General features: G+C 34.5%; 1 protein-coding gene across 1 annotated transcript; it reads right to left on the bottom strand.

Annotated features, from left to right (window-relative positions):
- Positions 1-2,108: 2,108 nt before the first annotated feature.
- On the bottom strand, positions 2,109-6,450 carry LOC145631006 (protein N-terminal glutamine amidohydrolase-like). Its single transcript, XM_081683117.1, has 6 exons — positions 6,308-6,450; positions 4,348-4,453; positions 3,770-3,847; positions 3,458-3,585; positions 3,248-3,372; positions 2,109-2,776 (listed from the first exon to the last, which is right to left on the bottom strand). Exons 1-6 carry the CDS (start codon positions 6,361-6,363, stop codon positions 2,619-2,621), a joined length of 651 nt encoding a protein of 216 aa, XP_081539243.1. The 5' UTR covers positions 6,364-6,450; the 3' UTR covers positions 2,109-2,618.
- Between the last annotated feature and the right edge of the window lie 9,896 nt (positions 6,451-16,346).

The raw sequence follows: 16,346 nt of genomic DNA, 5'->3' as shown, positions 1-16,346 counted from the left end.
AAAGTAGTAATCCGGGGCAACGCCCGGGATACTCACTAGTTAGGTTATTAATTGTAATTATATTTGTCCATATGACTTAACATACATAGGAAGGAAGGCAAAATTTAGTCAAATCATACCATCAACTACTCCCTCTGTTCACAATTGTTTGCCCCAAACTATAAATCTACTTTATTAAGGCTTTGGGCAAAAAATGGTGCACATGAGTTGACACAAATATCAATGAGGAGAGAGATAGAGAGAGTGCAAGTGAGAAACCATGCCAAAAGTAGTATGAGGCAATCTTTTGGGGACACTTTAAAAAGGAAAGTGGAGCAAACAATTAGAAACAGAGGGAGTACATAAAAAAATACGAGTAAGTTTATATCATATTAAATGAAAATAAGGTGAACTAAATACTTACATCAATTACATTATTAATGCAAATTTAACTCTTACATAATGTTTTAATTACATTAATCACAAGGGAAGGTGGTCATAAATGATGTTTTATACTCAATATTTTACCCTTATTTTTGTTAATTGTAACTTTAACTCTTACATCAATTACATTAATGTAAATTTTTAAGCAATAAAAGGTTTGATATTTTTACTTACACATCAATAAAAATCAATTACTCCCTTCGTTTCTAAATAATTGCAACACTTACACATTTAATAAGTTTATATCATGAATACTTACATTACTTTGGTCTTTAACTCTTTAATATGAAGCCACCACTATTTTAGGACGAGATTTGTAACCATTATTTCGATATGAATAGAGAGCATTATTATTTGCTTCAAAAAAAAAAAAAAAAAAAAAAATAGAGAGCATTATTATTATTATTCAAACAATTTTTAACAAAGAAAAATGCACGGTTGAAATGCGGCGAATCCGGCGAACTTACACCACAGGATCAGAAAAGGGAAAATAGAGAACATTCTGTTGAACCATTTAGCTGGACTTTCTAAAAGTAGGACTATTAAGAGGACCCAAAGCACCAACTTATACTTTGCTTGCCTGGATTGACCCTACCATTCCACCCAATCATCAACTTCTCTTTTGCTTCCCCCTTTGTTCAAGAGCTTTGCTACTCTAGTTATTAACCTCGTACATTATTAGGGATTTTACCTATTCTCACCCTTTGAATATTTCTGGTTGTTTTTATCCTCTAAACAAAATTTCAATTTACTCCGTATATACTTTTATTGTTATGAGCTAGATGCTAACTAATTTAATTGGCTAAAATTTTCGAGTAGGTATTGAAAATCTAAGATTAAATCTCGTTTACATCATTGCTCTTGTGGCTCTCTATACACCATAGAGAACTTTGACGATAAACTTAATTGATAAACTACTAGTAATAATATTAATTAGCAGATTAATACTGCTAAAGAACCAAAATAAAGAAATAAGATAATACAAGTAGTCACATTCTTGACATTATTCCTTACATAATCAAAGTTTATCATTACAATTTTTTTTTTTTAAACTTTCAATTCTACTATGACTAGTTTCATACTGGCATAGTGGCATTACTCACTTGACCTATTTGCATCCTCCCAAAAATGATGAAATTCACATCAAAAATAATATAGCAAGCTTTCTCAAAATAATAATAATATAGCAAGTCACATTGAAAGAAACCCTTGCATCATTCAGGATAAACTAGTTGAATTTCAAACATATCAACTTCCTTTTTTTAGTGAGGAAATAGTCATACATCCAACCTTAATTTTTTACAAATTATTCAATTTTTTAAAATAAGCACGCAATCAAACTGTGATAGGAAAAAAATCATTTTCATTCAAAAACTTGACAAGTAAGGCAATCAATTAACTAACACACCCCATGTCCTACTCCCTCATCTGATGATGTCCAAACAAACTGTGATAAGAACATGTCAACATGTGATTACGCCAAAATTGTACACACAAAGCAACACAAAAGGGGTACTCAACGAAAGCGCCTATGTACGAATATTCATCTTCATATTTATGTTCATCTGGAAGATGCCTTCTAATTTCTCACAGAACAGTAGGATAACCTCAGCACGATTTACGCACAGGCTTCGAACATAAATGAGAGGATACATGTAACATGTCCATGTGGAATTTCTCAAGTCATCAACATCACAATAAATTTTTCAATTGCACAAATACCCAACACATGCGCTACAAAGTGAAACATAGAGTTGATTAAACACATTACACAGTAAACTTTCAGTCACCTACAAGGTCAGAACTCAGAAATGGTTCTATTCAGGCAAACTGATTCATCCCAGGATTTGTAACTACACTCCTCTTTGTGTACGTCACTCATCCGATGATCCTCTTACAAAGATGAGTGCAAGTATAAATCTAGGGAGTCCCAAAAAGACACCAAATAATTCCACAACCAGTCCTCTCCTTTTCCCAAAAATGTAGCACTGTTAACACACTGTACTTCCAGAATTAATTGTCGAGTGTAGTTTGAACTAGCACGCGACAAGTCTGACAACTAAATCCGGACGGATGTAGGAATTAACAAGTCTAAATGTGAATGTTTCAAAAACTAGAAGTCTATCACGACAGACACGTACATCATAATAAATACCAAACAAGCTTCAGAAGGGAATGGGACATCATGTAATTGCTCATGTAGGAAGAGAAAAAAAGTCTTCAATCTGTTTTTCATTTACCACCACGCCAAGCCGTTCGTTTTTTACAGCATTTACCAAATCAGCTTCTATATTAGGTACAGCATCAGCACTGCGAATTTCCACGTACTCATTCAGGTTATGCACTGTTCCATCTACAGGAATAGGACAAGAAAAATTGCATTATGGTCCAGTTAGTCATAAACCTAAGAATAAATGAACAAGTATTAAGAACTTTCAGGAGAACTTATGATTGCTTACTGCCTGATATACCATAGGGAGAACACCACCACACCAATCCTAAACGTACTTACCATAATCTCAGACAAACACTTAATAAGATAGAACATGCTGGGCTGTTCTGATGATTAATCATAAAACATTGGGTTAATTCATGCGTAGTACAGGGCAAGATAGAAGCCTCATGAGTGGCATTGGTTGATTGTAACATGATCTCTCTCAGCAATATATGAAGTTATAATTTCAGGAGGAAAGATTTGTGTTCACTTCAAATCCCATTTAAGCCAACAGACAATTGTAGCATTCTTAAACACTGAATACTGAAGTTTCAAGAACATATGGCAATGGCTCAATAATAAAAGTTAATCTGATGTGATTTATTGTACCTTCAGCAACTATTGGATCATATGGAGGCGGTTGGGAATTCCAATTCCCATCAGAATCCTTCATGTGTCTTCTATCAGAAGCAAAACATCGGAAAAACATGGGAGCATGTACAATTCGATAAAATCTGAAAAATGAGCATGTACAATCATTTAAATATAGAAATAAGTGGGAACAACTGAGCAAGTCTTTTTAAGTGGAAATTGGCACACCTTCGAAACTCAGAAAAGAGCGGAAATGATGGACGAAAAGTTTCTGCAACATATGATGCTAGAGGAGAAGGAAATGGAAGAGTAGAATCCAGATCCCATACTAGCGGAGACTTTTCAGTTTCTTTTTTCTGCAATATGAGGTAAATATATTAGTTCAAAGTTAATCCTCAACATAGGGAGGTGAAGCAGTACACCTACATACAAAAATAAGTAATAAATATACAAAATAGTATATACTTCGTATAAAATAAATAAATAAATAACACTTCTCAAGCAGTAAATTTTAGAATCACCGTGAAAGAGAAATATCACCTGTATGCAGATTACATGGTAGTCCCAGAGGATAACCCCATCAGCCCTATGGCTGGCCTTCTGATGCCAAAGTGGAATCTACAGCGAACATCCAAATCAACACCTATCATTATAAACACTTCAAATATCCATTCATCTTCAGTAGGGTAGTACCTAATGATAACATGTTGAAAAAGATACAACCTATGATGATACTTTGACTCAGATGAGAATGTCACATGTGTGTGTGTGTGTGTGTGTGTGTGGAGAGAGAGAGAGAGAGGCTCATTTTTAGCCAATATTGAAGTGTCTATAACTCCATACTCATTCAGAGTGTGAAGTATCTGACAAGGATAGTTGAACTGAGTCTAAAGTCTAAACATCAGGTTTCAGCAATAGTCTGATACTTAATAAATGATAATCTCAAAATCTATAAGCAACTAGAACAACTTATTAAGACAATTAAAATAAATGTACTCAATAGCATGTCCATTATCCACATTACACAGAACGAGGAGATTATGTACTAAATAAAGACCAGTGCTAGTTTCAGAAACTGAAAAGGAGGGTGATGAACTAAGTAAAAATGTTAAACATACTTGTTTCTTATCATTAGATATAAAAACAACAAAAAGATCAGAAGCCTCTGTGTCTGCAACCCCAGTTGAACATAATTTCTTGCAAAGCCTGTACACATTCTCCTCGCTACCAAAAACAAAATAAAGGATAAATAAATAATATGAGAGATAGAGAAAGATAAAGAGAGAAGCTGCGGATAAATAAATAATATGAGAGAGATAGAGAAAGATAAAGAGAGAAGCTGCTATATATTCTGATGATTCCAAGAAGTTCCATGCCAAATAAAAATTTGAGATCAATACTTCTAAATAAATGTCATAAAGTTTATAAACTCTGTGTAACAAGAACAAAATATGACAATAAATTTTTTTGATATTCTTTACAGCCCATTTAACAGTGGTTATATGGTAATGGGAATGGAATTGTACGTGAATTTGTAAGAAAAATCATAGTTCATTCCCATGGCAATGCTAGTTCACCTCAAATTATATCTTTTTACCACACATGACCATTAGTGGGTGGCATTGGCTGGTGATGGACATTTATGAAGAAAAACACGCATTCAGGAATGAGATTCCATTACTATGGACGTTTTATGTTAGAATGTAATTTACACTTAAATTATTAATACAATCCCCATTAGCAGTTGGCAGTTCCCATTCAAGGTGGATTAAAAAAAGGAAAATAAGGCATATATAGGCATTTCATTCCCCTATGAAACTTGTCTATTCCATAGAAAGCTTGTTGTATCCTTTAGCCTTGCTTATACAAACCTTATCCAAGAAATAAGCCAAAATAAAAAAGAAAATACTAAATTCAACACCCTAATTTATCAACAAAACAACTACACCGTAATAGAAAGTTATAAATTACATATTTACAATATATGAATTAACCTATACTTCCAACAGTTAAACTGAATAGAACAAGCATCTCAGTTGAGGTGGGAAATCCTATCTTCCACCCCCCCCCCCCCCTCTTTTTTTCAGGTTAGATGCAAGTTATTTTAAACAGATCTTCATTTTTCAAGTGAAATGCATGCTATTTGTAGTTCAGTGATTAAAAAAAAACAGAGAGAGAGAGAGTTACTTGTATGTATTGTATAGTTCAGGAATTCAAGTCATTAGTGATTTTCATCAATTCCTCGTAAAATCTTACAAACAATTTTTCTAACTCGACATAGAATTGAATACATCTTGACTCTTGAGCACTTCTAATCAATGTTCGTGAGCTTGACTGTATAATGATCATGCAATTTTATTAAATTTTACTTATAATAGAACATTTACATTTAAATTTGTCCTCTCTATGAAATTTCCTTTGTCAGCATTACACATAATGTTCAAAACGATGTTTATGATATTTTAACAAATTTGTCCCTCCACCATTCAACCAAATAAAAATCCAAGTACAACATATTTAAAAAATATTTAGAACTCGAGAACATGCTCGATTTGGCTTAATATTACATAAACAAAGACAGTAGGAGCTCTAATTGACCTCAACTATGTTCAAGCCCGATAAAAATTGAAAAAAAAAAATGAACATAAAAAGCCCAGAACTTACTTATATAAGCACATTTACATCCCTAAATCCCTAATTCTGAGCATTCTACCAATTTCTTCACTAAATTGTCAAATTAACCGGGAAAAAAAAAACACACACACACTATTGTGCATATATGAATAACATAGAGAACAACCATCAGACCAATAACAATGATACATAAGACATAACACAACAAATGCAAATAATCAAAGCAAAAATCAAATAAAGGGTCTTATTCTCAGCATAATGAATCAATTAAGAAACTCATAAACCTAAAAAAAAAAAATCAATTAATATACTATTACATTTCAGAAAATTAGAAGAAATAAAGTACGTAAAATCAAGGTCAGATGATCAAATTATGTAATTATGCATATAATTGACAGGGAACCGGATAGTTTACAGAAATTGAAAAAGATAGAGATGAAATACCAGTAAAGCGGAGTGTGATCAAACTGGGGTGTCACTGTCTCCTGCTGCGAAGCCATTGAAATCTGGACTGAGTTCAACCAGGAATGTTTGGAAACTACAGCAGTTTTGTACTTTTGATTTCCGCAATTTACCTGTTCCGAACTTCCGACCCAAACGTTTCGATATACGATTGGCCAATTCTATTCGGGAATTTAAAAGACATGTTTTGTGAAACTAGTTGTTGGAGCACGCGCGATGCGCGTGCTCCCCCAACGGCAAGATAAGTGTGATGCGCGATTTTTATTTTTTTGTGAAATTCACGCTTTTGTGTAGGCGATATAGATATAGATGGAATGCAATATTATACATGTTGTTAGCGTTTGGAACTTAAATGGTAGATTCGGTTGCTCTTGAAATTACGTGATGTGTACTTTAGTTGACTTGGTAAATGTGTATTAGCCAAGACAATGATTTTGAAGTACACATGTGGCCTAATTTCATATAGAGTGACAAAGAACTATATACTGTCTGTTTGCAGCCCCTTCTGGTTTTTGGAATAGAATAAACTACACATGTGGAAAAGCAGAGGTGCAAATGCAAGTCTTGCCTTTCTATGATTTTCTATAATTAGACTTTGGCTAAACGATGCGCAGTGCAGAGCCAGGGATATTAGTTATGTATGCTGCATTAATTGTCATGATAGAGAATCTAGAATAGTAGTAGTTTTGGTTTTGCATTGTTATAAGTCAAGTGTGTTTCAGCTTTGTAATTATTGAGAATCTTATGCTTAGCAGAGTCTGAGTATGTTTGCTTTGTTCAAAGGGTAACATTATTACATTTGCTATGCATCTTTTGATCGTCATGTGTTGTCTTGTATTGGGAAATCTGTGTATATAATAGGCTGCTATTTGTGGCAGAAATGAGTGTACATTGCTGAATAATGGTATGGTTAGTAAGGTTAGCATTTATAATTAGATATGGTAGTGTTTTATTAGAATTACTATGCTTTGCTGAAGTTCTTTGCAATTTTTTTTATTAGGCAATCGTAGCTGCTATAATGAAATGGGTAATAAGTATTGATCAAGGGAATCAAATTTCTGCAGTATGTGGTTTTTTTTATTACACATTTTTCTACTTAAGCCTTTTTTTAATGGTGTTCAAACAGTGGTGTGCTGAACTTCATATAGCTCGAGAAGGGAATGTAATCATTGCTTGCTCGCTAAGGAATGGTGTTAATATGTTTTACGAGGAGCAGTGTATTATTAGTGGTGTTGGTGCAGTGGTTGTGTATCGACGAGGATATCCTCTTTTATTTGAGGTTATGCTTGCACCGAATTAAATGTATTAGGATAGAATGTGTCGAGGAGTAAACGTTTAAGGATCTTTCAATGCAATAATGTAATGTTACTATGCTATGTGATAGTGTAGGTAATTAGGTAATCTTGCCTTTGTGTTTAGTTAATGAAGAATTGTGCTTTCTGTAGGCGCTCTAAAGTGCTCTGGGTATGCTTTTATGTAATGGTTGGATTAATATGACTTAAATGTTAATTGTGTTAGCTTATTATATATTCAGTATATGTAAATTCTTGTTGCTTTGTTATATTCTTTGAATGGGATTGGAATCTATACTTGTGAGAGGGACAAAAAAATGGCATTTCACTAATAATGCATTTGTGACATACTAAGCCTATATAACTGATGCTAATTATATGCATGTAAAGTTCTAAAGTGTAGGTGTAGGCTGTAGCTGTGTTGTCTATACAAGGTCTGTAAGCTAAAGCGATTTAGTTCTTTCAGCTGTACCCAAGCTCTATTTAAGATCATAATATTAGTAGAAGAACTTGTTCATTATTTTCAGTAAACAAAGAAGATAATGCTAGAAAGGCTGTCTGAGTTTATAGGAGGTCAGTATTTTAGTAAAGCTAAGAGCGTGTTAGGAACCATCAGAATTATGGTTTGAATGTTGGATCTTCTGGTTCATCCTTATGTCTAACCTGCATACTTTGTGACCCTGAAAAATGTTCAGTTTCTAAACCTGCCTCAAACAAGCAGTCCATAATTATGAATTCTTCTTTTACTGTCAGATTTCAATAAGAACCAATTTGCTGCGATACTCTTTCTGCCTCAAGGAAAACTCCTCTTATTCTTGCTGTGATAATCCTTCTTGACTTGTTACTATACTTGTTATGATTTGTGCTATTTGGTTCTGCAGGAACACGAAGCATCCGTTAGAATTGCGGTTTTTTTGGGTTGAATTTGAGTGATGTATTGTTTATTTAGGTTGATTTTTTATATTGCTAGTAGCATTATTGTCTTATCTGTATTGATACGAAAAAGGGGATCAATTGGTTTCAGAGAATAGTTTTTCAATAGGTAATTTTTCTAACCGTATAAGCATGTATTAGGCAGTGTGTGTGCTATCTGGTGTGTAAAAGAAAGAAGTAAAGAATGTGAATAGGTTCACAAAAAGGAAAATGCATGAGAATGGAAACAGTAACAGGTATATCTGAAATTTGGATTCTGATATAGCTTCTTTGTTCATTTCACCTTGATTCACAAGATATAGCTTGTAACATCAAAAAGTAGTGAACTCTTGATGGTAAGGTAATAATTGGAACAAGGAATTATAATAAGTTACTTCATATATAAATAGGTATCCTTATTTAGGGATACAAGCAAGTACATATAATTCACTTACGATATTCTAGGCTTTAAACTGCCATCATTACTTTATACATATTAGAAGATCCAAGTTCTACTAAATAGAGTGTCAAAGACACTATTGTTGATGCAGAGCAGTCGCTATTACATAATTCAAGTACTATATATACATGTACGATGTTTATAGGGAACACACGATGTCCAAAATGTTCCTTTTAAACATCCAAAAGCTTCTTCAACTTTAGCAAACTACCTTATCCTAGAGATTCATTAGTACTAAGATTCTTTTAGCGGACAATTCATAGTCTTTATATATTTAAAGCTGGCTTCATTCATATTTTTTTGAGGATGCCTTCAGATTACTCGGTGTCTTCAGAAGTTTCTTTCTCAGTAGATTCTCTGAACAGGGCTGTTCGGAGCTTTTTCCTAGGAACAGGGTCTTCGTCTTCTGAATCTTGCATCCCATCTGCTGAAATTGGTTCCTTGTTCTTGGCGCTGCTGCGTGTGCGCGTCAGCTTGTTCCATGTAGGCAGCTCAGTCTCTGAAGCCAATGGCTCTGAAATTGTAATTCCTTTGCTTTGTTGCTGAATTGCAACATCAAAACAATCCTTGTCAAACGCCTGAGAAGCAAGGCTGAATTCACGGAGCTGTGCTATTTCAGCAAGAACCTCATCACTTGCTTCTGTATTCTTCTGGCTGTAATTAGCATTGCCGTCTGGGGTAGAAGGAACAACTGCTTTTCCATGAGCCTTACTTAGGCTTGGCGAGATGTTGAAGTCTTTGCTGCTATACGCCGCAGTCTCATTGATGAATGCCTGGTCTGCCCTGTGTGCCTTATCAGGTGTAAAGGGAGTCTGATCCCTGTCTAGAGCAGCAGATGATGAGCCTAGAACTTGAACTTCTGGCAGTGCATCTTCTACCTCAACAGCCTTCAAAGTCCATAATAGGACACTATTCCTGGCTAACTCCAAAGTTGGAGTTACCTGAATGAAGAAAGGCTTTTTTGACAGTGTTTCGTGCACAGCTTTGAATGCTTCCCAATTTCCCTACAATTGCAAGGCTGTTATGTAAGAATAAATCGTGCCACAATGAATTCACACACTGTCATATGGATTACATATAAGTCAATGCTACTCAGGTAAGCTTTTTTTTTGGTGGTTGAACTTGAAAGGAAATAAGTAAATCAGTTAGGTTGCATATGACTTGAGTTCTGGTATTTACCAAGGACTATGCAGTGACACCATGATTAAGAAAAACCTATTTAGGGTCGATGCATAAATAAAGTTTAGGCAGAAACATTATAAGGCGTTCCTTGGAAGGTGATCAATGGTTTGTGAAGTTAGCACAGCTCAAGAATAAGAATAAGGGGAAAATAAAACCGGCGTGCATCATTGTGATTAGCAAAGGTGTATGACTATAACAATTATAATCTCTATGAAACTATTTAGACTAAGCTGCACTATAGCAGCACAGAAAGGAAAATCCAGAGTTTAAACACACTTGTGAAGAGCGAAAGTGTATATAAGTGGTATCGACACTTACAGAAGTTTTCATATTCCAGATTTCAGAGGCTGTCATACGGAAAAGTTTTTCTGTATCGTCGCTGAAGGTAGTAAATGCCATCATTCCACTGTCATCGATAACTTCAAACTTGAAGGTAACCCTGCAAGCAAGCATATGTAAGTTAAATGCACTTTTATAATATATTTACAATATTAAGTGTAACGCATGTATTTTTGTGGGATCATACTTGTGAGTTGCCACAGTATCTGCTTTTTTGCATGAAATGCAAGGAAAGTGAGTTCCCAAAGCAAGATGTGTTCGTTTCCCGCAGCTAAGACATCCTATGTATGCATTTACTCTTTGCAAATCAGCATTTGGTATAGTCACTTTGATCCAAGCTGTTTCATCTGGAGTCGCATTAGATGCCTGCATGAATGGCAGAGATTGTATATAAGACGGTTCGTGACAATTCTAGATTCTGAAAGTGTTACTTGCTGTGGTTCTTTTTTTTTTCTTTTTTTTTCCCCTGAAATAGATGTAGGGTAAGGGAACATTGACGAAACCTTTTTGCTTCTTAGTTCAGCTATTGTCACAATCTTTTTTTCAGTGCCTGGATATCGTACATTAAGAATCCTTTCCTGTCTGTCTAGCAGCACGTGGTGATACAGCTTAACCCTGAAACAGGACATAAGACATAATAGGATGTTTAGACAAACACCAATTAACTATAGAAGCATAATAAAGCAGCTGCATTAACTACCATTCGCGAAGTATGTCTGCCCTTTGTCCTTTAGGATTCATAATAATCCTAGTAGACATAGTCGTATTCAGACTAAATCCTGTAAACAAACAAGAAATAGGTTAGATATTTCATAATTGATGCTAATTGCCATAACTAAAGCAAAAGAATTAGATTGACCTCTTGTATGACGGGTTTTCAGTGCAGTGAATCCAACGACATTGAATTTTTCAGCCCAATTACTCAAAGCATTACAAGGTTTTCCAGTAAGATCATTCCAAGCAGAGATTGTCATAGCATGGTCTTGGCTGATTGATTATACATTTGATGGTGTAAGTTATCTAAGGAATTTAAGTGAGTGAAAAGTATAATATCAAACTGGTGTGTGACAATATTTCGTTACCTTGTGTCAGTAACAGAGATCTCTCGTACTGGACTATCACGTCCACGAATGTTAGGTATCATTCGTGGAGCTTCTTCAACGAACAGGACCACACAAACTATATCTGTTTTAATCAGGAAATCGAATTCAGATAATGTGGGAAACAACATTATTTTTTCTGATTAGCATAAAACCTATATCTTTCATTTTAAAGATGTATAATAGGCAATACCAAATCTGGCATTTGGGTCAGGTGATCTTGGAATGGTTGATAGAGGTTGATACTTAGGCTCGATTGGACCACTTTCAGGATTCAGCCGCTGAATAATAGTCTGCTGTCCAACGGTCATTTGGTAAGGGAGCTCTTCCAAGTTGAAGTTGGCTTTGTATTGCTCATCAACAGCAGTTATAGGAGCCTTAGAAATCTCGTACTGACCAGATAACTTAAGAACGTCTTCATATGCTTCGATTTGGTCTCCAAAGAGAGCACATCGCATTTTGTTTTTCTGGTTATAGATTAAGGGCATTAAGCAATAGCAGGGTAAAAAGGTATGAATATGCAGCTTTGTATATAATTAGTTATTAATGCGTGATACAGGTTAGAATAATAACAGGTAAGTTCATTACATGTGCCAATGTAAAAGCGAGTTTTAGTGAATGAGTTTAGAATGATATGCATAATCAGAATGTGAGCATTAAAAAAAAAAAAAAAAACAAACAACAAAAATGTTACTCATTCATGCTACAATGAGGTAAGGCTGTTTTTTTTTTTTTTTTTTTTTGCTTCTGTTGCTTTTTTTTTTAAAAAAAAATGCTAGACTCACAGTGGGCAGTTTTTAAAATTATGGAGAAAGAGAGCATATGTTTGCATTAGGCTATGTCATAGACTTGGCAATAGTGAACGATATCATCTCTTTTTTTTTCTCTTGTTCTTTTAAAAGGGAGAAAAAAAATGCCTGCGATAATCTATACTTCTAATATTCATAACTAAACTGCAAAGGCAGGAACAATAGTAATTCAATTTGCAGCAAAGGGCAGTTACTGCAGCTTAATAGTATGATAATAATGTACTATATCTATTTTTCCTAGAAGATCATGTATATTCATATTATGTCTAAGCAGAAAACAGTTGAAACTTGGTTAGACATATTATAAGAAAGTATACTGTAAACAAATGCATGGGTTGAAGAAGATCAAAAAGTAATCTGGCTAAAAACTCAAACAGGAAAAGTGATCTTATGAAATAAGTTTTCGCTTATATAGCTACCGTATACAAACTCTACAACACATTTTTTTTTTATGCCACGAAGCTCAAATTTATGCACTACGATACCATCAACTAAACCAATTTTTACTTAAGTTTAGTTTAATAACTCAATTCTTGTAGCATGAGAATAATCTAGTACGATACCATCAACCGATCCAATTTGTACGTAAGTTTAGTCTAATAACTCAATTCTTGTAACATGAGAATAATCTAGCATACTTTTTTTGGGATAAAAAGAGTATCTATATTTAGCAAAAACAAAACATAGCCCTAACACGATGCTTATCTGATAGAAAAATTCATTTGCTATAATCTAAGAACATATCTATATTTCTGTAAGAGACATGATTAATAGATACGCTTACCTTTTCATCTTCTAAGATTATCGTCTGAAAGATGACACCAGGCTTCTTAGGCGAAGGTTGAGGCCTTCCCTTTTCAGTCACAGTAACCTTCACTTTGTAGTCCTTGCTCTGTGCAGTGAGTTCGTCTAGGTAAACAGGTTCCAGCTTCATCTTAGGCGGTGTATTCATTGTCTGTAAAACAGATCATGCAATACAACAATAAGCATACTGAATACAGATATATTGCACAGTGTAGATGTAGATCTAACATGTCAAATTATGCTAGAGCAGAACACATAGCTACAAAAATGTTTGTAAACTCTTGTAGAAGTCAGGTGCAAAGGAAAGACACACACTGATGTATTTTACATGGAAATTTTAGGAATTTCCTTTGCCCTACAGTTTTTGAGTGAAGGGAGCACTTCATTCATAACCTATATGCATGCAGAACATATGAAAAGTGAAAATAAACAGTGAAACACTTGCTAAAAGATGAGACATCTATTGTGAGCATGTGAGTGCAGGACAAGAAGGGAGAATTCTAAATTTGAGTCAGCATATATACAGTACTGCCATTGTAGAACTGAGCTATATCATAACAATGGAAAAAGAATTGTATTAGTTAATTTGTTAGTGTTATTTTTTTTTTTTTTTCATAGAAAATCAGTTCATGAGTGCATGGACAGTAACCATTGTTGCTATTAAAATTATAAAAAGAAATTGAGGGGAAAAAGAAGGCAGATATACCATGCTAAGGAATGAAAACGAAGGAAAAGATTTGGTGGTTTAGAAGGCAGAAGCTAATTTGGTATTTATAGGAAACGTTGGTGAGGAAGTTTTCCTTGCTGTTTGTAGGGCTACACTGTAGTAAAAGGGTGATTACTGTTCAGTTCTTTTTTGGTGTACAGCTAGAGGTCACTTAATTTTACTAAGGTAATTCCTTCCTTATGTAATAAGCAAATAGTAAGTAGATTTTTTTGTGGTTAAGGCAAAACTGATTCTTGGGTAATGTAAAATATCAGATTTTTTGTGTGGCTTAAATAAGAGTAAAGTACAAGGCATATATTTAATTAATAAGTTTACCATGAATAGTAGCATTGACTTGTACTTTAGGTATCTTTTCTATGCAATGAGTTGGACTCCAATTCTAAACTTAGTGGATATATATATTTTCATGCAAGAGTTGTAGCATTTCTGTTTTTAGTTTGGGCTGGACTATACAAGGCCTTTTTTTATTTTATTCTAGTAATAAGCCAGGCCCAGAGTAAGTGGCACAGGAAAAAAATACTATTGATAGGTGCTCAAATGTGCTATAGTTTCTGTTGCATGTTATCTGTACCTAGATGCATCACACATTGTGTTATGTGTATAGTACTCTAATTATATAGCTAATAATATACAACCGACTACTATTCAAAGCTACACATTTTGACCTTCTTTTTCCTGGAAAAACAAATATTGACTTCGGAATGCTAGTTTTAGTCTATTCTAATATAGGTTATTTGTACCTCGAGCCATTGAATCAGTGCGACATATATGAGTAAGAAGGGCTTACATTGGGCTACTGCACAGGACACTATACATCTTAAGCCTCTACCAGCGACGGGAAACAAATCACATCTGTTACGACAGAAGTAAACAAGAAAAGGACATCAGAACCGCTGATTATAGTGCAGAAACTAACTTAGGGTTTGAAATCCTATTATATTGTGCATTGTATATAAACAGAAAGTAATTCCATGGATGTGAAAACAGTCGTCTGGAGGAAAATGGTGAAAGCAGTCTGTTTTATCTCACTGAATATGGCTTTCAGCAAAATAAAGTTTGGAAAAGAAAGAGGACTGTAATCAACTATCTTGGAGGGATAGCTAGCACAGCAGTGCATAACTCCAGAGATGAGATCATCTTCCTTGCTGCATCTAACATCACAAACAAACAAATAAGCAACCATTAGAAGGTTAGTGCAGCAAAAGTAGACACTGACAACAGGTTCAGCACCACAAGTTTTTGCTACTTATATTAGCATATGTAATTACAGGTGATACAATATGAGGCTATTATGATAGAAAATCTATACAAATAGGTCGTCAATCTGTAAAAGAGCATGCTCAAAATAGATAGTGACAATGCACTAAGTGAATGCATAATAATAATTGAACTCATGAATACGTAGGCCTACAACCTTTATCATAACATGTTTATAGGAAAACAACTGCTATAGGTGAAAGCATCTTATGCTTAAGTTTTTTTTGTTAGCGCCTTCTTTTTCTATCCATTATTTCTTTTATTGCTAGCCTTTTTTGTTCTTTCCTGGTCTTTCTATTCCTTGCTTTCATTCTCGTTCTGATAGTCTTACCTCTTAGAGTTGAAAGAAGTAGGATAACATTTGGTGTTTCCTCTGGCATACTCAGATATAGGGAAGAGGGGAAAAAATACGAAAAATTGAAGTCCAATGGAGTCTTCAGCTAATCAGAAATCATTCACAAATCCATGTATGTTGAATGAATGCTAAGAAATTACCAGAGAAGATCTTGGAAGAGCAGGTCCCTCAAGATTAGTGATGTCAAGTTTCATCACTTGCTTCTGTTCTGCAACACCTATATCACCATTTTCTGCATGAACGTTAGGGAAGGCAGCCAAAGACTTGTGTTTCTTGAACCCCGCTATCAAAAGCTCATCATGTATTGTGAAAGACCCCGTGTGCTAAGCGAAGGATTTGAAAGAATTTATACCTGAACATTGCAAAGCATGGGATACTTTAATGATTATGTATGAAAAATATATACCTCAGAAACTGAAGGACCAACCTTCCTCTTTTATCATTAGATCCATCTTCTTTGAAATAGCTTCAGGCCATTCAATAAGTGTCATGTGCAAACCATAATCCATACACGATTTTTGTAAGTTTTTTGTTTGCGCTGCTGCAAAATGGCAGTTAAGCTTCCATCAACAGGTATTACAAAGTGAGTATGCATTGTCATATAACCAAATAATGCAGTAGCTTGATCACTAAGTAAGGTATCCATAGTCTAAGTACCTGAAGACCAATGGCTCCTGTTAGATGCTTAATAGATGAAGTGAGCTAATAATACATGTTATTTCCTATATTATACTATAATTCTTAATGTTATACGTCAATTTTCATTTAGTTTGTCTCGTAGATC

Source organism: Chenopodium album, chromosome 5 (genome assembly GCF_948465745.1).
Source record: "Chenopodium album chromosome 5, dcCheAlbu1.1, whole genome shotgun sequence".
NCBI classification, from domain to species: domain Eukaryota; kingdom Viridiplantae; phylum Streptophyta; class Magnoliopsida; order Caryophyllales; family Amaranthaceae; genus Chenopodium; species Chenopodium album.
This window is presented reverse-complemented; position numbering and strand designations above follow the sequence as displayed.

What these genes read in the sequence shown, in the direction of transcription:
- LOC145631006 (XM_081683117.1), bottom strand. Translation starts at nt 6,363, where the DNA reads ATGGCTTCGCAGCAGGAGACAGTGACACCCCAGTTTGATCACACTCCG. An exon ending in GATCACACTCCGCTTTACTG is followed by an intron (nt 4,454 to 6,307) that starts GTATTTCATCTC and finishes TGTTTTTGGTAG; the next exon opens with CGAGGAGAATGTGTACAGGC. An exon ending in ACCATGTAATCTGCATACAG is followed by an intron (nt 3,586 to 3,769) that starts GTGATATTTCTC and finishes CTCATATTGCAG; the next exon opens with AAAAAAGAAACTGAAAAGTC.